The sequence below is a fragment of the Pipra filicauda genome, unplaced genomic scaffold, assembly GCF_003945595.2.
Source record: "Pipra filicauda isolate LSUMZ 115617 unplaced genomic scaffold, ASM394559v2 scaffold5_size6683894_pilon, whole genome shotgun sequence".
NCBI lineage: Eukaryota > Metazoa > Chordata > Aves > Passeriformes > Pipridae > Pipra > Pipra filicauda.
In genome coordinates, this window is record NW_024104754.1 from 5,711,870 (window position 1) to 5,736,456 (window position 24,587).

A 24,587-nucleotide genomic window follows, 5' to 3' on the forward strand; every position below is an offset into this window, starting at 1 on the left:
ATACATATAAATTTTTACTCCCCCAAACTTTTAAATACTAGCATTTACATCAAATGGACACATAAACACAGGGGCAACCACTGTGAGGTTGAAGTAAATATCTTACCTGCAGATCCTAAGAATTTTACTCACAGCATAGAGATCCTGCATATCGTTGCAGGTTCAGAGAGCAATTCATATTCAAAGCACTCATACAGCAATGAAGAGAGATGTATCTTAAACTCTCCAATATGCATTTGCACAGTATGTGTGTTATTGTTACTATTCTACGTAAATTTTTGTCTATCACAATATTAAACCTACTTCGCTCATTTAAAAGTAAATTTAACAAATATTAGTTTCTACGCATATTCAGCTGCACATTACAAATCATGCAATAATCTTTGACTTAGCCTTAAGTGAATCAGGGCAAGAAAATTATCACCACTTGTGTTCAAGATATAATTAGTATCGATACCTTGGCACACATCTTTAAGCTGTTGACATAACAAATGGAAATGGATGTTTTACACTGAGTGTTATCTTCTGTGAACATCAGAAATCCTCTCAAAGTTATTTATGGAAAAATACCAGCTAAGCAAATTGAAGCTGCATTTTTCCCTCATTTTGAGGTTGATCAAACTAAATGGTTTGCAGTGTTTTCAGACTCTTATCCTGTATAAGTTTAACTACGTCTTTAGAATTTAACTTCCCTTCTCCACAACAAAAATAAAAAACCAACCCAAAACTACAGTAATTATAAACATTCATATGAATAATATTTTCAAGGAAATTATGGCTAAGAAATTTGGGGGTTCTGTACAATCTGCTACTGTATTGCAATTCTTAACAACATTTAATAAAATTAATGTCTTGACATTTTGTGAGGCAAAGGACATACATTCTTTAAACTGTATTGTTCCACCAACAAAAATAAGTACCTTGCAAATGGCAGGCTAGGCAAAATGAAGTTCAAATTCTATGAGGAAATCTCACTTAGTATTGCAAACACAGGTGGAATTACAGACTGGTGATGTGTGTATTTTTACTCAAAATATCATTTAAATATAATTTAACCGGTTTCTGGTATGTAAGACCAGCAAAACCAGGACAGGGCAAACGTCCATCTGTCCCAGTATCTTGTATCAAACCATAGCCATAAGCAGATGCTAAGAGAAAAGAAGAAATAAAGGAAGCATTTATTCTGTTTTCCACTAGTACTTTTCCATTCCCCACCTGTTTTCATTCGGGAAACCCTGAACTAACTGTGGTTTCTACAAATTTGACAGCACTCAAATGAGGCCTTCTGTCTCCAGCTGAACCCACAAAATCTTCTAGCATTAACAATATCCTTTGACAGTAAGTTTTGCAGTTCTCTTACCTATCATTTTGGTTTGAGTGTGGTTCTATTAAATACACCATATTTCTTATGTTGGTAAATAGAAAGCCATCTACTTTGTCCAGGCCCCATCTCAACTACCTTCCTTTTAGATTAAAAAGTGCCAGCCTAGTCCGTCACTCTCAGCCAGGAGCCATTTGGTACCTTTAATCATTGTCACCCCCTGAACCTTCTCCAGTCCCACGTTACTGAGAACAGCAGAATTGCAGAGTATTCAAGACGTGGTTAAATAACTGCTGGTTTATAGAGCATAAAAACATCTGTTTTAGTCTCTATTTATTTTCTAATTATCCTTAACATAATAGTCTTAACAACTATTTCAGTGACAGATGACATTTTCCACATGATAAACCTATGATCATACACATTAGGAATGGTAAAGCTACAGCTCCTGATCTCTATTCCAAGCTGATGGCATTCAAATAAGAGATCAATACTATGCTTAATTATTCCAGTTCTTTGACTGACTGTCCCATTGCCCAGTCAAATCTGTAAAACTAACATATGTCTCTGAAGTTGTGCTGTAGGACAGAACTGACAAATTAAAAATGATTTTCCACTCCTATTTTAACAGTCTCCAAACAAATCTGGCATTTCCACTTTACTATGTTTATTCAATGCCATTTTTTTCTCTTCCTTACTCCGTCCAGACCACATTGTTAATACACCAAAGGCACTGTGAACTCTTCAGGCAGCCTTCACTCCATGAATTAGACAAAAAAAACCCCAAACATTAGATACATAAAACAAAGAGAAACATACTTAAGAACAGGTTTTTTCTACTGTAACCTTATTTTATTACTCTGCTCCTGCATAAAACTAATATTGCTAAACTGTTAAACTTGCTCAAAGCAGATACTGGGGTTTTTTCATTAGCAAGGCAAACATACATATACATAAAATAACATTGTGAGTTCAGTACTGAATTTGTGTGTACCTTCCCCAAATGATTTCCATAAAACAAGTGAGACCTAGGGACAACATTTCAAAAACACCACCTGCTTGTTTCCATCATATTTTAAATAATTAACTCCTCAAAAAATGTAAGTGCAAAATAAAAAAAGCTTTCTTATTTAATTTTTATTTGTACTATAGTTAAAAAAAGAAACAACCATTTATCAGGTACTCTTTTTTTTCTGCTAAGAATTGTTTTCCAAACCAACTCTACTACTAGCCTTGTTTAGTGAGTATATTACAGTATATTACCAACAAATACTACACTTCACATGAAATACTCAGAAGCATTCTTTTTCCTTTAATAAAATAATAGAAAGTTAAAAATAGACACATATATACATCTATCTTCTCCCAAACATGATAAAATAACAATACACTTAAGTTTATCCTGGAATGTGTCAACTGCAGAATTTACTGAATAAAACCACAAACCTGTTCAAAGTTTGACGTTGATATGAGTTACCACCATCTACAGCCACCTAACTGTTAGTGTATTATTCACTGGCACTATGATAATTTTGATCCCAGCTAATCACCTCACTCTAAGTTAAATTATGTAGATGTGACAGAGCAGCCTTTGGGAAACCCAAAACCATCCAAGTGTGAAATCTTTCAGTACCTTTCTTGACAGAGCTGTTTGACAAGTCTCCAAAAGGCCATGCAACAAACAGTATAGCAGAGAGAGGAGTTGGACAGGAGCAATCTCATTTTGAATCATCTTCAGAACAGTCAACAGATCAGGTAGACAAAGATGTGCTATTTTTCACATGGAAAGCCAGCAAGTTATCTTGAATTTTTTTCTATTCACTATTAGTCGTTTATTTATAAAAATTTTCACTTGTTAGGATTACATAGGTTTTTTTTTCCCAAAGCCATTTTCGTACAATGTTATTTTTAAGTGAGAATACCTATTCTGTTTCTGCTCTACTGTACTAAAACAACACAGAAAAATATAAATACACAGTCATTTTTAAACTTCTATCAAATGGGAAGAGGTAATATAACAGTGAGCATTTAATTACTCAAACTCAGAACAGTACCTGCAAAACAGCATTATATTTAGTCATAAGTATTTATTGCTGTTGCCCTTAACTTGATCATTCATATGTCAAATTTTGTTTTTCCAAGACTGTCTGCACTGTGTAAAGATCTGTTTCCAGGATACATATAATGGTGCAGTACATAACATCTGTTGCTTTGCATTTTCGGAGCCTCACAAAGCATACTTTCCTATATTCACTTGAGTGTATGGACTGACAGAAGAGATATATTGTCACAGTTCAAATAAGCCGACAACTACAGCACCTATTCTGTACTGAAAAGCATCTAACTACCCACCATCTGACAGTGCTTAAATAGGCAAAAGCCAGGAAATTCAGAGTTCAGCACTGAATTCTGTTAATGAACCAACCATTTGCTTAAACTTGCAACACACAGGAAAGAAATAGCCACACGCTGGATTAGAGAATAGAGTTAAACCAAGTTATTAAACAATTTTTTGTCAGTGATCTAATATATTCCTACAGCAACAACTAAGTAAGAAGTTGGGGAAGGAGGAAGTAACACCAGATCTTAAACGTAAATAGAATTGTCTTTCATCAAATCCCCTAGAGGTAGGCTACCAGATATCAAGGCTCACACAAAAAACCAGGCCTAAAATTTCAATTTTTTTTAACGCTTGGTTTCACTGTTCAAAGGGTTACCTGCTCTTCAACTAATGGGGGAAGGGTTCCTAAATGGCAAGATAAGAGTTACAAAACCCTAGTGAAATAGTTTGAAAAATACCATCCACCCCCTTAGTCTGCAAACACAAATATTTTTGAAACCACTAAACAGTTGGCAGAAGAATGTTCTACTCACCTATTTCAAGTCAGCAGCTAAAAAAAAGTTACCCTTAAATGGTATTTTAAATGGTTAATTTAACAACTTCAGAGTTGGACTTAACGCTGTAGTACATCAGAAAATGGTGAAACACTATTAACTCAAAACATTGACAGTTAGTGTCTAGGACACAGGAATCATTTTAGAAAAGGATCCTAGTAAAACACGGTTCCATAGCAGCCACAGTCACTAAATGCCAAAAAGGTCAAATTTTGAAAGGAAACAGCAGATACCACCACAAAACTAACAGATGTTCCTAAAGGATCATCTGTACAAAAACATAAGCATATGTGAGAGAAATCCAACACTATCACGAAATCAGTTGGTGTCTAACATAATAGCAGTTCCTTATGGCAGTATGGTAATACATGTATCAGATACTCAACACATTATGGTTTTTTGTCTGCACATACTGTTACAACATAAGTCATAAAAACCAGGACCACTGATTTCCTTGAAAACATTAGTTCCGCAACTCACTAATGTTAAGGTACAAAGACTACTCAGTTCTTCAGGTTATGTTCTCAGATTTTCAGCCATTTAAGCTTTTTCTAGAAGGATAAAAATATTTTTAGAGTACTGCATGTACATTCAATACAATTACATGCAGTAAACACTTTTTTCTAAAGGCAGTGCATAATATAGTTGGATATACCTAAATGAAACAGCAAACAAAAAGGGATTTCTTCTATCCCATATTTATTTGTTTGTGTTTTGCATAATTGCAACAGCATCTATTATTTACCTGCTGCTTTTGTAACACAGAGTTAACAAGATATTTACAAGGAAAGGAAAATTGTTTATGTAAGTTTTGTTTATATTGACTCCAACAAGAGCAGATGACAGACCTTCCTGCTTTAATTTTATTTTTACTTTGCAATTGTAAAATAAAGATAGAATTGCTTTAATTTAGCATGTCTTTTGTCAAGACAACAAAATAAGAAAATATAAATTGGAATATGATATTCTTTTGCAAGACATTTATTAGCATGAACAGTTACAACCATAGAAGCAAGTTTATATGGATTTTCCATAGTAGAAGACCCCATTAGCCATCATGATCCCACAACTAACCCACACAAAGTGCTACAGAATCACATCCTACACACAGTCCAAAGAGACAAGCAGCCATAGTCAAAGAAAGCAGGCTCAGACTTCGAGACACCAAGCAAATCATCAGATTTTGTATTAGTTTCCTGTAGACATTACCAAAAAAAGGAAAGTATTTGAGGAATTATGCCTAAGAAAAATGATGCATTTTCCAGTAAACTGCACTTAAAAATCAAAATAACTTGGCAATATTTGATGCAAGAGAAAAGATGTAAAGGTGCATAATAGAGGGATACAAATTCAGGGATGATATGGTAAAATGAAAACCAGGCAAAGAATACAACAGCATTTGAAAGAAGGGTTAAAAAAATTAGTGTTTCTCAAGGGCCAAAGAACAGCACAATTAAGAAAGCGAGATATGAGATTTATGCTTAGATAAGAGATTTGACTACATAATCTTTTTAATGATCTAAAAAGAACATAAATTTCCACTGAGAAAGGGACTTTTAGTCCTACAGCACTATTGTGGGCACGAAAATATCACTAGTATGGACATCAAAGACTGGTTAGCATATCAACTTTTTTTTTTAATACACACTCTTGGATTTTCTCCATCATGCTATAAAAGCAAGGCCATCAACTGACTCTTGCACACCTTTGCACAGAAAGCATAGTAAGAGTTGTCAATTATTCTATGAACAAGAAAATTATGGAACTTTGATAATTTTTCTTTAAATGAATTTGCATCCTCTTTCTCTTTACCTCATCATCTTACTATGTCTCTTCTGACTATCCAGTGATTTCTCTATCCTGTGTCACACACACCTCACACTACATCATCACCCTGCATGTCCTCCTATCTGCACCTCCGTTCACTCATATCCCTCTCCACAGTACCCACAAATCCCTCCCACATCCATATGGCACTGCACCAAAAACCTTACAACTTCCTCAATACACCAGCTCACCCCCCACACAGCATTTCTTGACAGAAAGCATGAAAAAATATAAGGTGTTCCACAAACACATAGCCATGACCCACTCTTCTGATAAAGGATAAGACACACAGAGAGTAAAGACATTATGTTTAAAAGTCTCCTGAAATAAAGAACAAATTTTAACAGTCCTTTGATTAGTATACCCCATTTCCATAAATATTTTTCATTTTCCACAATAAGTCATAAAATAAAAAACTATTTTGCACTTTCATGCAGCATTTATCTAAAAGACATTAATTTTATGGACTTCCTGGAAGAAGATTTGAGTGCCTGATAAGTTCAGACACCACAGAATTGTTTACAATTGCGTGTTATCTTCCTTAAATTTACATCTTAAAGCCATATAATGTGATACCTGGACATCTCCCTCTCAATTACAATTCCTATTATTTATTTCTATGTCTCTTCCTTAAAAATAGTTTTCCTGTTTTGACAATAGATAAGCCACTTAGAGAAATTATGTTCTCTACATGTCAAAAGTAAAATCAAAAGCTTTGAATTTGGTCAACGTGGAACTTCAGTACGTTTTGCAACAGCCTGTTTCCATTTCCATTATTCCTGACTGACCGATAGACTGACAGATGTCTTACTTTAGAGATCCCAAACAGACTATTGGTATCTATTTCAGCCACATCTGTTCCTAAATAGCCTTGGCAACAGGCCACTCTGCCCTCGGAATTAATTTTAAGTCCTTTATTGCTGACTCTTTCACTGTTGAAATATATCAGTGATTTTTTTCCTTATTGCTGCACTTACATAGAATATTTATAAATCTATACTTTAGATGAACATCAGCAAGAGCTGTAGTTTACTACAGATAAGAATACTATACTTAAACAATACATTGATTTTACTTCATTATGAAAATATATATTCATGTTCTTTTTTAATTCATTATGAAATATATATTCAATATTACATTAACCTCTGAATTGCTCCAGAGATTTTATTTTTCTTATTGGTCAATTAACTTAGAAAGTATGTTCAATTACTTTTATTTAAAAAGCAAGTTTTATCTAAATTATTACTATTATTATCCAAATAGTCAGACCAGGCTGCAAGCTGTCAATCAGAGAATAACTTCATATACCCTTCAGTCTATTACATACACACACAAGAAATTACACTTATAAAGTTTTTCATAATGATCAAAAGCCTCCAGACTTCACATACTGGTAAATCACTGAACAAGTGCCAATCTTGTTACACTTCCTATCTGACAGAAATCTGCTGGAAAACTGCAATTACTGTTAATCAGGAAACTCTGTGGTAATCTTTAAAAACACACTGAAGGCTTTAAAAAAATATCAGGATTAAACTTCCCAATCAACAGCAAAAAACAGGCCAAACGCATAAAGAGGATTTGACACTATTTGTATTGAAACTGTTCTAAAATACAAATGATTCCCACATTCACTGCTGCTAATCCCCTACATTTCATTAGTTTTTAAACTTTACCCACACACTCACAAAATCCTGGGTATTTGTTCCTAAATAAAAATATTTTTTCCTATCCTTCAGTCATTCTTCTGAATTTCTGGGAACTCTTAAAAATCACATATAATATTCAAATCTGTACTTAGGATAGCTTTCTCTGCTATAATTTTAAAGCAGCATTGAAAACAAGAAACTACAGTTCAGGGCTGGATTATTAATAGGACAGAAGTTTTGCCTTCTTCTTAATTTCCATTAATATAGCATAGAAATGCCACACAGAAAGAAGCTAGAGAAAAAACTAGTAACTACTGACTGTGAGCTCTACTTCCCCTTGCAGCACCCCCCACACTGTTAAAAGCAAGCAGCCAGCTCTGGGCCAGAGGGTATCTGGCTCTGGTGAGACAAAAAGGCTCAGCTGAGCTGCACACCCAGGCTGTAGCTGCAGCATTTCAGAGGGAGCAGCTGAGCCATGCCTTACACTGTCCAAATTCCCACTTGACACATTCACTCACTCCCCCCAGGCTCCACACCCAGTTGCCTGCTCAGGCCTTACTTCTGCCCAAAGCTTTGTTATAATAAAGAACACACAAAATTCATAATGAGTCATGCTTGAGAGGGGAGAAGACTTTGCTGTAGAACGAACAACAAAGGAAGCCATTAAAAATCATCAGCAAACAGGGGTAGCCAAAAACCTCTAGGAGATAGAAGCTGCAGAAATCAAAATGGAGTAAAGAATGAAGTCCTCCTGACAATCACACTGCCTAAAACCCCATAGAAACAGTGTAATGGGGCAGAACTATGCGTTTATCAGTGGGACATGATGGGGTCCAGGCACAGCAGGTGTTGCCTGCTTGGGAACTTTGAGCTGGAGCTTTCGGTTCTATTTAGAAGCCGAAGGATCCAAGGCTGCACAAACATACAAACATGTAAGAACACAGAACTGGAACTGTAGAACTGTGGGTGACAAATGACAACTGCAGTAAGACAGGAATATATGTGGGGAACTATTGGGGATGGGAGGTTGGGAAAAAGGGAAGAAAGCAACTACCAGTTCTTTGATTTTGACAGACCGGAGCGATTGTCATAGAAGAAAGATCTTTTCCTAAAATAGGGAGAATTACTACATACAGGTCCAAGCAGGAGACATTTAGCATCACTGGCAAAGCACGAAGACCTGACTTGACCTCTTAGAGCCTAATCAAACTACATTATGAAGCTTTTGGTTTGGAGAAAGTATGCATAAGCCAAATCCCAATGGAAATACTTGTCCAGACAGCCATTAACCATCCCCGAACGCTGCACTGCTGTACTTATGAATGAGACCATAACGCAGATGGCTTGTCCCAGCACCAGTACAGATCCCACACTTACAATACCCCAGGGTAATTGCTACTGGGATCCAAGAATGAGGCAGAAAAAAAAACATTCAAGCTCCAAAATCCATATTTGACTGCTGCAACTGCAGAGGTAAAACCACCCTGACCAACCATATCCAAGATGGAAGGAAAAACAGACAAGACTTCTGTTGAATTCGTCCCTCTGAGAGCAACAAGCCCCACACGGTGAAATTTCCAGTTCCTACTCAGCTCATCTTCAATCACAGGCAGGCACACACAGAGCCATGCTGGCTCAAAGGAAGGAGTCACAAGTATTCTTCAGAATGCTCCTTGGGTAGACCATTGTGCTCCCATCACAAAGCGAACGGAAGGATGGAAGGGCCTTAGAAACAGCCTAATAATTTTCCTTTTAAAATTATTTCCGTCTCCAAAAGATCCTGGAACAGAAGCAGATGACATAACTGTGGCACTTATGGCAACAGAGAAACTGAAAAACCCTTTATCTTCAATATCAGCATTTGACATTTAAGAATTTGGAAATCCTACAGTAAAAACTGATCTACCACAGTCTTCAGGAAAAAACCTGCCATTTGGAAGACACCACTGTCTTTTCCACTAAAGCTAGTAAAGAAGTAGGACATCAAGAGCCTCTCAAAAATCAAAATATTCAGCAGCTCAATGCTAGGTAGTACAAAACCCAATTGTCAGAGAGAGAAGTAACAGCATATATTTAATACACATGCAGTAAAAGCCCAAATTCTGATACCATTGACAGCAATTTGTCAATGCTGCTCTCTGTAAGACTCCTGAAGTTCTGCTATCTGCTATATCTCTGACTTTAAGCACTGAATACTTCATTACCTTTCAGGAACTAAGAAAAGCTTCCAATGTCTGTATGAGTAATCTAAGGATGAAAAACTGTTACACAAAGTAGCAATTTAGGGAGTGAATTTTCCCTAGGAAAAAAAAAACCACAAACCAAGTCAACCAAACAAAACCAAACCAACAAACACACACACACAAAATCCCAAATTGCAGAATATACTCCCCATTCTGGAAGCGTGAAGCAATATATACAAACATTTATTCTTCTTGTCTGTACCTTAAAATCCTTCACTGGTGACAATTAAAAGACAATCACGAGCCCTGGTTCCTGATATATGGCAATTCAACCTACATTCAAGGAACCAGAACATAAAGTGGCAATCACATTAGAGCTCTACACATAGAACTAAGTAATAAATAATAATAAATCATACTACAGATCATATACACAGAGACCTGTAGCTAATCCCAAAAGGGAAGGAAGAGAGCCCACAGCATTCCTAAAGTACCCAGACTGGCTCCACACGAGGAAGGACTGTATGCGCACACCAGTGCAGGGGTCACCAGAACCCAGTGGTCCTGCCAAAAAGCAGGTATGTAAGTCTGAACACAGCACTACATTAACATGGTTACGCTACTCGGAGGAGAGGACTCAATAGCAGTGCATGGCACCATATTTGTTTGGTTTCAGTAGCTCTGGTATCCGGCACAGTTACATGAAATGAAGCGTAATGACTTCAGCCATGAGCATCTCAGTATTTCTTTGCAGCAGCTGTACCAAAAATGCTTCCACATGCCTCCCAAGCCTCTGCAGCATACAGACTCTCTTGAAAAGAAAAAGATCATCATAACATAGAAAAACTAGTAAGTGAAAGAAAATTTGTTTCTCTCTATGCTGACTTTATGGCTGTTGGATCTTATCTATATGAAGTTTTAAGTTCTGTCCAAAATACTATTAACATTAACCTGGTCTTTTAAGCATGGACAAGTTAACCACAGCATACCAGAAGACAAATACGCTGCCTGGAAACTGCATTCCTGAATACAAGTTTAATTTCTCCTTCACGTAAGCACTGAGAGGTCACTGAAGTAAATAAGCACCTTTAAGAGTGTGTATGCAGTTTTAAAGTAAATTTATGTTTTCACAGTGTCTAGAAGAAACATGACTATAGGGATAAGTTCAAGAAGCATTCCTTTCCTTCTAAAACTTTTATGCATAATTTGTTTCACTTGATCAAATCCTTTACCGGCACTTTCTCAGTGTGTTGCTGTGTAGAGCAACGACGACCTGCCACAGAAGCCTCATCACAAAACGCAGGTGGATCACACAAAACAATACCCATGTGCTCTAATTTATGTACCTGCCTGAGAGAGTAAGCAGGGAAAAGTTGATGCAGCAGAAATAAAATCAAATCCTCTTACTGCTATGCCTGACCCACCAAGTATGACCCACCAAGAAGGAAAAGTTCTTGCCAGAAAGAGGTGGTTCAGGTACAAGACGCTCATTGCATTACGCGCAATTCCTTTTTTCCTTTTAATCACCAGAGTAACCTTGAAAGGAAGAGACGCGCCTGACACCGCCGCCTTTAACCACTTTACTGTAATCCTGTTCTAAGGTGACTCTGCCCCGTCCTGCCCGGAGAGCCCCCGCTCTCCCCGGGCCGTCCCGCCGCCCGCTCCCCGCAGCACGGCCTGAGCTGAGCCCGGCCCCGCGCTCCGGCCCCGGGGCGGACACCCCCTGCCCCGCCCCGTCCCACCTGTGGGGCTCTCGGGCAGGATGGGGCTCCAGCGGAGCCGCCGGGCGTTCAGCACCACGTCGCAGCTCCTCTTGTCGATCTCGAAGATGCCCCTGAGGAGCGGCTCATCCCCCGCCGGGGCCGGCGGGGCCGCGGCCAGCGGGGCCACCCTCCGCCGCCGCTCCTGGGGCACCGCCCGGGCGCGCTGCTCCGGGCGCTGGGTCCGGGGGAGCGGGCCCGCGGCTCCCGGCATGGCGGCGGCACGGCCGCACCTGCCCCGCCGCGTCCCGGCGGCTGCCAAGGCAGCGCCCGCCCCGCCCCGCGGGCGGGGCCGCGGCCGCCCGGGGGCCTGCGGGAGGGCGCCCGTCCCGGGCCGGCGGCCGCGGGCCCGGCAGTGCCCTCGGCGGCAGCGGCGGGACAGAGCGGTCCGACCGCCGGGGCCGCGCTGAGCCCCTCCCGGCGCAGGGCGGCACCGCCGCTTCCGCCCCGCGCACGGCCCGGACCCCGCGCCAGGTGCGGTGCCCCGCGCGGCAACAGCGGGAGCGGCTGAAGGCACCCTGTCATCCCAGCGCTCTGTTCTCTTCAGTTACTTCCCCCAGGAGAGCAACGCAGGAACGCTCCAGCTACAGAAATTACTTTCCCTTGTCAGGGTCCCACGTCTTCCACTGTTCTGTTATCATTATTACTGTTATTTAGGTTCAGAAAACTACGGCGTGAAGTTCTAATAGCCCTTTCATACTAAAAAGGCTAAAATCTTTCACGGGTTGTGACTATGACATAGGCTTAATGTAAATACCACGCTGGCATTCGTGCTGCAAAACAGAGTATTGCCGTAAACCTGGGTGGAGGTATCACAATTATGCCCTTCATTCCCAAGGACTGAGGAACACAGTAACTCAGAGTCTGATACCAACTTGTACAACAGCTCCTGTATCAAGTGGACCAATGCAGAGAGTGTACCCAGAAGGGTTGCATAGTCATCCCTCACCCTGAAAGCTTAAATGCAGAGAAGGGAGACCACTTTGCTCCCGCTCTATAAGTGATAGACTTTACTGACTGGAGGTATGACAGCTTTACTCACAGGTCCTGTAAGATTCACTGATGACAATCATCTTAGAGCCGCAGCATCAACTCTCAATTTATAAGGTGATCCTGAGCGTGTAAGGGCTAAACTTGTATATATATAAAGTTTTATAATGTTATGGTGGCTCATTAATGCATAAAAAGGGTATTTTTAAACGAGAGCTTCAGTATTTTTATCTTTAGTATTTGTAACAAGACAAATGTAAATATGCCTCTGAGAAACAAAGCAATATATTGAAAATACTGCCTTTTGCTGAGAGATACAAGTTATAGTTCAATCAAGTTACAGTTCAAACTACATGTCAGAATATCCAAGGCTCTTCCTGTGATGTTTTTCGCTCTAGAAGAGAAATGGTGTTACAGGTAAGGAAATCTTATTGCAGTCAAAGCAGCCAAGAGTTCATGAGATGATACATGATCTCAAGACTATTAAGCTGCCTTCTTTCATAGTTCCATAAAAACCAGTACAAAGCTACTAATTATGTAGCTGAGAAGACAGGTTTAAGAGACATTTCAAAAGTCTCATGGTAAACTTTCTGACACTTTAAACATGGGAAAGTAACAGATGGAAATAAGTAAGTTCCAAATATTGTTAAATATGCAACCTCTAAGTGCTTTTCAATTTGCATCAAGCCACCAATATAACTTTCATGGAAATACAGCCCACACTGATTTGCTTTTCTGAATTACAACATAACCACAAAGTTTCTCCTTTCTTAAAGCTGTTAGCATCAATAGTTCTATTTTGACTTTGTCTCAATATTTTTTGTCCCTTAGATCTTCTTTGTTGGGATATAAATATTTCAACTCCAGAATAATCAGATAATATATAAATGAGTGAAATGGTGTATAAGCTGTGGAATTTTTGTGCAAATTTTCCTTTATTTTTTTTTGATGCTTAAAGATAACTGCGTGACAAGGCAGGAAAAACTGTGAGCCAAACAAACAAGCTTGGCTTAACAAACTAGCATTCTGCTACAACAGTAGATGAACCAATTAAACTTGTGTCTGTTATTTGATATCAGTGATCTTAAATGTGTTTACAGTGATGTCATTCAAAAGGAAAGCTAAATCATTAACTAGAATATAAAGCACACCATGGAACTAGATACAGTCAAATCACTTTTGAGGCTGTATGCCCTTTATAATCCCCTGCAGTCATTTGTTTGGGTTTTTTTCTGAGATTGTTTATGAGGCTACACCATATATTATCACCAGATAATTTCTCATAAGGTACAGGAAAGGATAAACTGATAACTGGCTTAGAACCATAAAATGATAATATTTTCAGTACTGTCAGTTGAAGACTATCGCAGTTCCTCAGAGACTTGTAATATCCTTCAACTGATGTAATTAAAACTTCTAACACCCATTTGTTGACATTAATTGAAAGGTGTATTCAGTCAGTAACTGTTAAGATACTAAAATGTATTAGTTAAAAACATAAAATAGTTAGAGAACTGTATATAGTAATAAAAACCATAGGAAGAACATACAAGTCTGTTCACTCTGGTTTGCTACTGTTCACAAATTCTCAATCCCCACAATTCTTTGTAAATCTGAGACAGACATTTTTTCCCAGGGGAAAAAAATTCTAAGCAAGCCTACTTTAACAGATTTATTTTTTTAATTATCACAGCTTTTGGATTTGCACATTGAATTTGGAAAAGAATGGAAAAGTCCAGAAACATAATTTTATCCATTTTTTCTAGACTGTGTCTGGAACTCACACACAGAACTTCCTTGTGCTTTTTTGTAAGAAGGGTTGTGTGTATTGATGATCTCATGTAGTATCTCATGTAATGTTTTCATACTAGAGAAAGAAAAAAAGGATGCAAAACAGCAGGATTTGTATTGTAGGCATTCAAGTAGTATAGAGCACTGAACCTACATGTAACAGCCTTGATTACTTCTACATCTTTGATCACAGACAAATTTGTAAGTGGAGCATATTGGTACCTGTGACAGCAGAATGATCAAGGGACTTTTACAAATACAATATGCTACATGAAGAAATGGGGTGATATAGAAGACATTGCAAGTCAGACAAAGTAGCAAAAGTGTGTTCAACTTTCCTGCTGTCTCATATGGATTTTGTTTCCAGTACCTAAAAGGAGCCTACAAGAAAGATGGAGAGAGACTTTTTACAAGAGCAGGACAAGGGGGAATGGTTTCAAACTGAAAAAGCATAGGTTCAGAATAGGTATGAGGAAAAAGATTTTTGCTGTGAGGATGGAGAGGCACTGGAACAGGCTGCCCAGTCAAGTTGTGGATGCCCCATCCTGGAAGTGTTAAGGGCCAAATTGGATGGAGCTCTGAGCAACCTGGTCTAGTGAAATATGTCCTTGTCCATAGCAGGTGGGTTGGAACCAAATGGTCTTCCAGGTCACTTCCAACCCAGGCCGTTCTATGATTCAATACCAATAGATATGAGAAAATAAAGAAACCCTACTCTTAATAAAGAGTAAGTTGAATGACATTTTTATAATAACCCTTCAAATTAAATTTTGCAGCTCTTCAGATAGTTACTAGAGAGGTTTCAAGCTGCCCTAGAAATTGTCTTAACATTTTTGTTTGGTTACTTTGTTTTGGACAAATATCTCAAGCAAAGTCAGAACAAAAAACAAACAAACAAACAAACAAACAAAAAAACCCATAGGGCGGGAGGCAGGGGGAAGGGGACACACCAGAAAAGGAAGCAAAGCCACTGTCAAGTACAGCAAGGGCCAGCTGCTCCCTAACAACCAGGGAGCCAAGGAAGATGTCAGGGCTTGCAAGGCAGGGACCTTTCTTGGCCAGGACCAATCTGGTAGTACCTGAGCAAGGAAATCTAGGGAGGGTGCTGGAATCCGTCAAGAATACAGATCATCAGCCAAGTCCACAATGATGAGGCAGGTTTGGATTAGCAGGATTCATAGCCAGATCAGGGTTGCAGCCAAGTTGAAAATCAGCATCCCACAGCATCTGTAAATGTTGTATCACCAGGGTGAGCTCCAGGCCCTTGGGTGAGGTCAGTGAGGGGGATGCTGGTGGAGTTGCTCAGGGTTTTTAAGGCTCAATAGTGGTCTCAGAGCCTTAGCAGCTAGAAGGTCAAGTGGGGGAGTTCTAAGGAACAGTAGGAGCAGGCTGCTTTATGAAGAAAGTGGAGCTGAGAATGATTACAAACCAGGTAGGATCCCCGTATACCTGACCAAGGTAAACAGAACTGTTTACTTATGTAGAGTCAACCTAGAGTCTAGCTAGCTAGACAAACCCCTTGTAACAAAGTAGGCCCAACATCAAGCCGAAAAGCAGAGTTATAAGATCAGGTCTGGTAACAGTATCCAGTGTCAGTGCTAGCCCAGCAGTCACCAGGGAAGCCTATATTTTCAAGGCAGGTCCAAGGTCAAGCAAGGATATCAAGTTTGTGGGTCAGGACCTGGCTATGGCCTGGCACAAACATGGCTGCAATATCATGAGGGCAGACACCAAGCATAAGAGCCTCTTCTAAAACACAGTTCTTGCATGAGGGAGGGGAGATCTCCCTTGTGATTTCTGGGAGCTTGTCATCAGTCTAGACCCAGAGGAGATTTTGCTCCATGTCATGACCTTGAGCACAGACAGATGACCTAGAAGAGGAAAGCATCCTCTGTTCCCAGACAAGAGGCAGTAGGAAACAAGTAGAGGAGCTAACCTCTTCCTTAACTAACAGTGTTTCTCTCTGGAAATCATCTCTTACTAAATGCTAAGTAGTAAGAGTCTCAAAACTGTTTTCCAGAAGAAACTTGTGAAATGAAGAAAGAGGTAGGACAACCTGTGGCAGAAGTAGCAAGTGAGGGAAGTACAGTTAGTGTTTACTGAAGGAGAGCAAGAAGGTAAGGCATGCTATTGGAAAATAGCTCCTCCCACCTCAAGAAAAATGTATATAAAAGTGAAATGAGATAAATAGTCAGGAAATGGGAAGGCCAGGTTTTGGTTCATGGACAATGTGATATCGAAGTTAAGAAACAGGAATTTAGACAAGAAGAGATGAAGGGATGCTGTGGGGAAAATACCTTATGCCCATTCTGGAGGTTTCAGCTGAACATTTCTGGTAGCTGGCTTGTTTTCAGTAGCTAATGGAGATTTGCTTCTGGAGAAAGCTGAATTTTTAAGTTGGCAGCATACCCTTGGCTTGTATGTTTTTCTGGCTACAGTGTGTGTTTATACAATGAAGGTTTAGTATATAGTCAGTTCTTCTTCAGCTGTTCATTCCCAGATATTGGCTCTCCTAACTATGCTCCTTTCTTGCATCTCTACTTTAAAAAAGAATCTTTTGTAACTATCAATATTAATTCAGCTCTGTTGTATTGGTTTACTGTGACTGAAAAAAAAGACATTAAGCAGAACACCAAACTTTTTGGACAGTAAGCCAAGTCATAAATTATTCTGAAGGAAAATGGCATCAATGGTCTGTAGAAGAGAGAATTACTATTACTGTACATCTTTCTCTATTCTCAAAAGAGGGAAAGCATTAAAAATAAGAGAAATAAAAGCAGGTAAGGAAATGGACAAATATTTGCAAGAATAACAAGTGAAATTATTATGCAGGCATAAGAAGCTGCAGGAATGCAGTCTGAAATTGAAGTAATTCCTGAGACCCCTTGAACGGATATTGATCTTAATCGGAGAAAAATGTGGTAATGGGAAGAATATAAAATAAGAATGTCTTGATCAGAGGACATTGTCTTTTGTTTGCATTAAGGTCGATATGCTATCTCTTTAAGGCAATAATTTTTTTTTCTCCGAATCTTTTTTCTATTGCTCTGTCACCAAAATGAGTGTAAATGTGTAAATCTTAGTTGCTTCTATTTCAAAATGCAGTTAACTCTATACTGCAAACTGCTACAAGCTAGGAAACTGAAAACTAGGGCTGATATTCTATGTTTTACATACCCTGTAGGCAACCTAAATACTTAAGAGAATGCTTTGAGAGCATTGTCAGTTTTAATTTTGTATTGCATAGCTTCTGACAGTTTGTTAAATACATATATGAATTATTTAAAAAAACACTTATGTACATATTTAAATAACAGTCTATTTGTAGATCTTCAACTCGATGCTTCAACATTTATTTATGTTTATTTATTTATTTTTCAGGACTTTTGGATCATGGGATTTTCAGTTAAGGAAAGAGTGTAGACCACTTGAAATTTCTGAAATTACCATACATCCCATCCTGGTTAATAAAAACAAAGACAAATGTCTACATATTTTCCCTGCTACAGAACCAGGCAGAATTCCAAGTTTCATTTCTATGAGTTCTTCCTCAATAGGAATGAATCGGTTTTGTTTGATTGTTTTTCTCTTTGTATACTTTAAATATAAAAAAAAAAAGAATGGAAATTAACTTTGCAATTTCTAAAACTATTTGACAAAATGGTTCTTTGAACAGAAGTATTGTATTCTATTTTAAAAGAGACTCATTTTTGATATGTCAAAAGCAATTGTTAAGATCATGGTGGATTGATCAGTTACAATATTGAAATAATTGCAAGAATTGTTACTGTTACAGGAGATAGAAAAGATTTGTTTCACCTGCTCTCAAAACTTAGTTTAGAATTATTTCCACTAATCCCTATTAGCTCTGGAATTGCATGTTGCTTTCTACTATCAGTTTATTAAAATTCTAGAACAGTATCTTCTGGAGAAAGCAACTGTTTTCTTCTATTGAATTTGGGAATCTTTGTTTTCCTTGAATCTACTTCCCTTCACTTCTGAAGTCAGTGAACCAAAGTTTGATGTTTTTCAGGCACATTTCTCATTTGGGCTATGTGAAACCTGAGACTTCAGTCTCTGAGATCTTGTGGATGTAACCTGGGATTCCACCATTTGAGCTTCCTCTGCCATAGCTGGGGCCTCAGCTGTATCACAGGTAATGAGGGGTCCACAAACTCCAGACCCTCTTCTGTTGCTTCAGAACACCAAGGGAAAACCTGCAAGTCGTGACTTACTTATGTACTGTACCTGCAGAGATTTCACTGAGGTCTCCTCAAGCACGCACTGGTGGCAGAGCAATTTCTGTTGTAGGAGGTAGGTCGTAAAGAAGGAAAGGGCCATTGGTCACAACAAAAATACAGTTTCAGGCCTGTGTCAGATAATCCTGTGTGTGTGTGTGTGTGTGTGTGTGTACAACTCAACCCCAGAGTTTTCTCTGCATGCGGAAGTCAGATAATCCCACTATAGCCTTAGTTAATTAGTGATATGTTTATAGGAGAGGAACAGTGTGAGTAATTCTTTCCATTAAAAGAGACCTTGATAGACCTTCCCGTGGGAGTTATGAGCAGAAATTTCAAGATTTGGCTTGATGTTAATAGTATGAAAGAAATATCATGGAGACATCACAAGCATTAGCAAAGCGGGGGAGGGGGAAAGATCTCCAATATTTTATAGGGGCAGTGGGAGAAAAAAAGCACCCAAAACTAATTGAAATAACAAGACTCACAAGTGATTTGTAAAATGGAGCCTCTAGTTACCAAAATGCCTAATTAATTTTCCTCATTACGTTGTTCATAACATTAAAATATTGCTTTTTCTAAAGTATCACAGTAGCAAACATTCAGATAGCCTAGGTAGATCTTTTAACTAAGTTGCATTGGCTAGAGGAGTTGAATTTTGTTATTAACAGTGGAAAAAGAAAAGGTAATTGAAAAGGTTTCTTGTGGTTTGGAAATGCCTTCCAAATATTCATTAAACATTTAAGCGACTAAATTTGCAGAATATGTTCCTGACATTGGCACTGGTTCTGTGGTATTTCTCTCATCAGATGGAAGTACTGTGTGTTATGCAGAGTGCATTCATGCATAAACAATATCATTTTCATAAATTAAAACCTCCCCTGCAGAAGGAACATCTGTGCCTGCCTTTGAATAAAAGATGGTGGCATGCGAGTTGCCCCTTGACTGACTAGAAGAATCCTTATGTTTAAGAAGAAGGTGCATAACCAAAAGGCGAGCAGGCCTGGGTCAGCTTTTTCAATTTTATCTGAAAAATTGACATTCATTTACTCCCCCTCGGGTTATCTAGGGTACATTTAGCTCTGTTGCCACTAACCGAGAAAGGTTAATCGGGTGCTTGAAAAGTTGCTTTTTGCTTTCTTTTCAGATTCAGCAACAGTTTTAGAGCTGCAGGCTCAGGCGAAATGCAGGGAGATGCTGCAAAATGCATCACTCGGCGTCGCAATCAGTTTTTAGTGTGCTTTTAGCAGGGAAGCCTGGCGGAGGGGTGTGTTGCACCACTAGGGTAGGTTCGCCATGCTTACACGTTGGATTTCCGTAGCTATAAACACCTTCGAAATAGACATCAATAGCTTGATTTCTCCGGGGGAAAAAAATAATCCTTCGTCCATAGGGGACGAGGATGTTCGCGTCAGGATGCCTGTTCACTTTCTGCTGGATTTAAATGAAATATTTGTGAAATACCTCCGCTTTGTGGCAGGCTTCATATAAAGTATTTCAGGTAACGTCTTAAATCTGATGGTCGGAGGCAAAGACCTGTTGATAATTGTTCCTGATCATTAAGGGAATTGCTCTCCCGCAGACTGTGTCTCCGGGTTTCTTAAGCCTCGGAATAATCAGTGAAGATTAAAGAAACGTTTCCCTTTGGGAAGAGGAGGGGACGGTGAATCGATGGCGCTGGGTCCAGGTCTGCCTTGCAGGGGAAGGCGCACCTGCTGCCGCCGAGCCCAGCCGGGGCCGCAGCCGCGTTCCCGGTGTGCCGGTCCTGGCCAGGCGCGGGAGCTCCCGCGGTTCGGGGAGGGTTGGGAGCCCGAGAGGGGAGCCCCGAAGGCGGCAGTGGCCGGGCTGAGCTGGCCGGGGGCCGCCCGGGCGGGTGCGGGGCGCTCGGCGCATCCCGCGCCGGCAGCCGCAGCTCCAGCTCTCTGGCGAACCGCGTCTCTGCCTCCGTTTCCCTAATTCAACAAATCAGCATTGCAAATAGCAGGGTTCGCTGTAAACAAACCAACACCCCCCACCCCCTTCCCCTGGTACTCCTCAAGGTAAGTAAAGAATCCGTGTCCTTTTTTTTAGTCCAATTTTATTCTACAAATAATAAATGTTGCACCTTTCATGAGCTATCCGAATAAAACAATAATCCCATAGGAATTACTTACACTAAGAAAAAAAATAAATCACATTTAAGGAGAAATGCAACATTCGACCAAATGTTCAATACTATGTTGTTTCCAAAGGATGGATGTTTTTCTAAAATCCCAGTGTGCATTACACCATAATATACAGGATTACAAACAAAATTACAGTACAGATTGATTCCAGTTGAACCAGCGTTACATTTCAAACAGCACTTATTCTGGACTGCATTGTACATGCAATAGCTATTGTTCTAATTACGGATTAAATGGTTTGAATTTGTTTCAAGCTACCGTACTAATCGACTACAATAGGTATATAGCCCGACTTTAACAACCTGATTAGATTTCGGTTCCGATTTATAAAATGAGCATATGACAACCACGGATTGTGTGAACATGTATAAAATCATGCATTTATATCGCCTGGAAACATTAACATCTTCAAGTTATCTTAAAAAAAAAAACCAACAGAAAAAAAAAAATAAAAAGAAAAAAAAACCAAAACCACGGAATGCCAAGGGGTTCAAAGACTAAAAAGAAACAGTGCAAATTGTATGTGATAGTCAAGCAGCTTTCGATTTAAAAAGGGTGTTGGCATTTGCTTATAATCTTTATATACAAGTTTGTGCAAGTAATGTGTTGAATTGATATGTTCTGATAGAAAATAAGTCTATCGTTCTTATATCTTCTTAAGACCTAGGGGATCTGGTTCTTATTGTATGGGGAAAAGGAAAAAGAAATAAAGAAAGAAAAAAAGAAGAGACTTGCATGGGAAAGAAATTGCCCGGATTGTGCATTTTTTTTCTTCTTCATCTATTTGAAAAGGAAAGAAGTGCTAAGGCAACATAACTTCTCTAAGCACTTTTCTGCTGGTTTAAATTAGTTAAATCATTTTGTATAAATTAGATATAATTCTACCTTTCCAATATGTATAAAAATTGATGAAGCTGCATGGTTTAAAATAGGAAATTCACGTTATAAAAAGTCATTAAAAATTCTGTACAAAATCACAACAAAATAATTCAGCATGGGAAAGGTAACAAGTAGTAAAACGTTGGTTGAAAAATATAGATTTCATATATATTTTGTAATTGGCCCATCGCTAGTTTAAAAATTGCATAGATCCTAATTATTGCTTGTGATTTTGTTATTCCGATCAGGTAATTGACGCGATCCCAATGCCCCTACCCCAATTTACAGCGTCGCTCGGAGGAGCGGAAGCAAAGACAGCGGGTGAGCGGGGGGGGGAACGCGGCGGCCCCGGAGGCGGCGGCGGGACCCGCCGAGCTGCCCCCTGTAAACAAGGCGGTGTCGGGCGGCAGGGCTCGGCGCTCCCCCTGCCCTCGCTCGGCGCGGGGAGGCTCAGTCGTGGAAGATGGCGTTGAGCTGGGCGCTGAGGACGCGCTCGTGGTGCGGGTGGCCCTCGTAGGGCGCCAGCCCGTCCACCGGGATCTCGCAGCGGGAGGCGGCGGGCGGGAAGATGGCGGCGTGGGCGGGCGCGGCGGCCAGCGCGGCGGCGGCGGCGGGGTAGTGCATGGAGAAGGCGTAGCTCTTGTCGAAGTCGGCGGCCGGCTCGTGCTTGAAGGAGAAGTTGCCGTTCACGCTGAGGGGCGGGCTGAGCGGCCCGTCGAAGGCGGGGCTGGCGCCCTCCGCCAGGCCGCTCTCGAAGAAGGGCTCCAGCGCGGCGCCGTAGGCGTGCGGAGGCTTGAGGTGGAAGAGGTGGGAGCTGTCCATGGTGCCGTAGGGAGGGCTGGGCAGGCCCGGGGACTGGTACGGGTAGGGATGCGCCGGGAAGGGCGCGCCCGCCGCCGCCGCCGCCGCCACGTGCGGCGGCACCTCCTGGCTCTGCTCGGGGAGGAAAGTCCGCGGGTTGAGTTGCAGGCAGCCGGCCACCAGGTTGGTGGTGGGCTGCGACAGGCCCTTGCAGAGGGTCTGCACGAAGGAGACCAGGTCCGGGCTCTTGCCCGAGCGCAGGATCTCAGAGAGTGCCCAGATGTAGTTCTTGGCCAGGCGCAGGGTCTCGATCTTGGAGAGCTTCTGCGTCTTGGAGTAGCAGGGCACCACCTTGCGCAGGTTGTCCAGGGCCGCGTTCAGCCCGTGCATGCGGTTGCGCTCCCGGGCATTGGCCTTCATGCGCCGCAGCTTGAATCGCTCCATGCGTGCCTTGGTCATCTTCTTCTTCTTGGGGCCCCGCCTCTTGGGCTTCTGGTCGTCGTCTTCCTCCTCCTCTTCCTCCTCCTCCTCTTCATCCAAGTCGTCCTCCTCGTCCTCCTCCTCACCGTTCCGCAGCGAGTCCTCCTCAGCCTCGGCGTGTAGACCCTCCAGGTCCTCCTCCTTCTTGTCCACCTCGTGCTCCTCGTCCTGGGAGCTGAGGCACTCGTCCGTCCAGCTCGGGGGGCCCTGCGGCTGGGGCTCGCCCATCAGCCCGCTCTCGCTGTACGACTTGGTCATGGTGAGCCGCTGCATCGCGGAGGAGACAGAAAGGAGACGTGTCAGCACCCAGAGCAGCGCTCGTGGCCCCGACCGGTCACCCGCGGGGAGAATCCTCCCGCACCCACTGCCCCGCTCCCCTCGCCCCCTCCGGAGGGAAGTTTAGATTCCCCACCGTGCCAGGGCAAACTTTTAATTGTCTCCGCGGTCCTGTCTTATAATTAAGTTCACATATGTTCAAATGCTATTATGTAACTCGCCGATATTAGCGGGGAATATAAACAGATTATGCGCGAGGGAGGCAGCTGGGGCGGGACGACGCGAGTGGACCAAGTGTAGACTGGGTTGGTTTGGTTTGTTTTGGAAAAAAAGTCAAACACTCTAACGGAATAGGGCAGGGGGAAAGGCGGACACACGCACACACACCCGCAGGGACGGATGGCCACCCGTGACGCTTGTCCCCGCCGCTCTCCGCGGCTCCCCCTTGCCGCCTCCTTGCGCGGGGCTTGTGCCGCCCCAGCGGGCGCCGAGCACCTGCTCCCCGGTCCCGCCTTCTGCCACAGAACTGTCGCTGGGTTCCCGCGGCCCCCGCCCGTGGTAACAGGTGCGAGAGTGGCCCCAGTTTCCCGTCTCCGTCGTCCCCTCCGTTGCAGACGGGTATCGTCCCCGCCTTTCCACGGGGACATTTCGTGTGGGATTGCGACCATTCACCGGTAGCATCGGGCACACCGCGAAGAAACAATGCCGCCCGCCCGCCGAGGCGCAAACCTGCGGTGGGACCGTGGCGACCGCGCTCGGAGGAGGAAAGGGAGCTGGAAGTTCGGAGGCAGCATAGGTGGAAGCACATTAACACATGTAATATGCCTCTGTATAAATGCACGCACACATATATATTTATATGTGTGTACGGGCGCACATACACATTTACCCATATATATGTATACACTTATGCATGTGTGCGTGTATGGATGGATACAGGTGTGCCCGCACACACCGGCAGCAACAATCGCAAGCGACAATAAAAAACCGAAGCCGTTCCGGCAGAGGCAGATCCCGTCCGCCTCGACCTCGCAGGGCCCTCTCCCACCCCGGCAGTCGCCGCCAACCCCTTTCCCGCGGGGGGCGAAAACCCGGGTTCCCGTTACCTCCGTTGCTCAGCCTCTCCTTCGCGGTGACGGTCTCATAACCCCGGCACAGCTCTCCGTGCGAGGGCGCCGCGCGTGTGTGTGCTGGTTTTTTTTCCCCGAGGTTGCGCAGCGCCGGGCTCCCCCCGTTATATAGCGGGGCCGAGGATGCGCGGCGGGGGGCCGGCACCGGGACCCGGGTACCGCGGCGGCCGCCGCCGCCCCGCCCCGCGCCCCGCCCCGC

General features: G+C 41.9%; 2 protein-coding genes across 3 annotated transcripts in view; both read right to left on the reverse strand.

Moving 5' to 3' along the window:
* CERKL (ceramide kinase like) overlaps positions 1-11,852 on the reverse strand; it is a 53,399-nt gene extending 41,547 nt beyond the window's left edge. The window contains exon 1 of the mRNA XM_027731468.2: positions 11,621-11,852. Within this exon, the coding sequence (XP_027587269.2) occupies positions 11,621-11,852 (232 nt within the window). The remainder of the gene's footprint in view (positions 1-11,620) is intronic.
* Positions 11,853-20,719: 8,867 nt separating this feature from the next.
* NEUROD1 (neuronal differentiation 1) lies at positions 20,720-24,495 on the reverse strand. 2 transcript variants are annotated; one of them, XM_027731536.2, is made up of 2 exons: positions 24,365-24,495; positions 20,720-23,249 (listed from the first exon to the last, which is right to left on the reverse strand). In XM_027731536.2, exon 2 carries the CDS (start codon positions 23,238-23,240, stop codon positions 22,152-22,154), a length of 1,089 nt encoding a protein of 362 aa, XP_027587337.1. In that variant the 5' UTR covers positions 23,241-23,249; positions 24,365-24,495; the 3' UTR covers positions 20,720-22,151. The 2 variants fall into 2 exon arrangements, with proteins under 2 accessions (XP_027587337.1, XP_027587336.1); XM_027731535.2 differs by lacking the exon at positions 24,365-24,495 and having other exon boundaries at positions 20,720-23,329.
* Between the last annotated feature and the right edge of the window lie 92 nt (positions 24,496-24,587).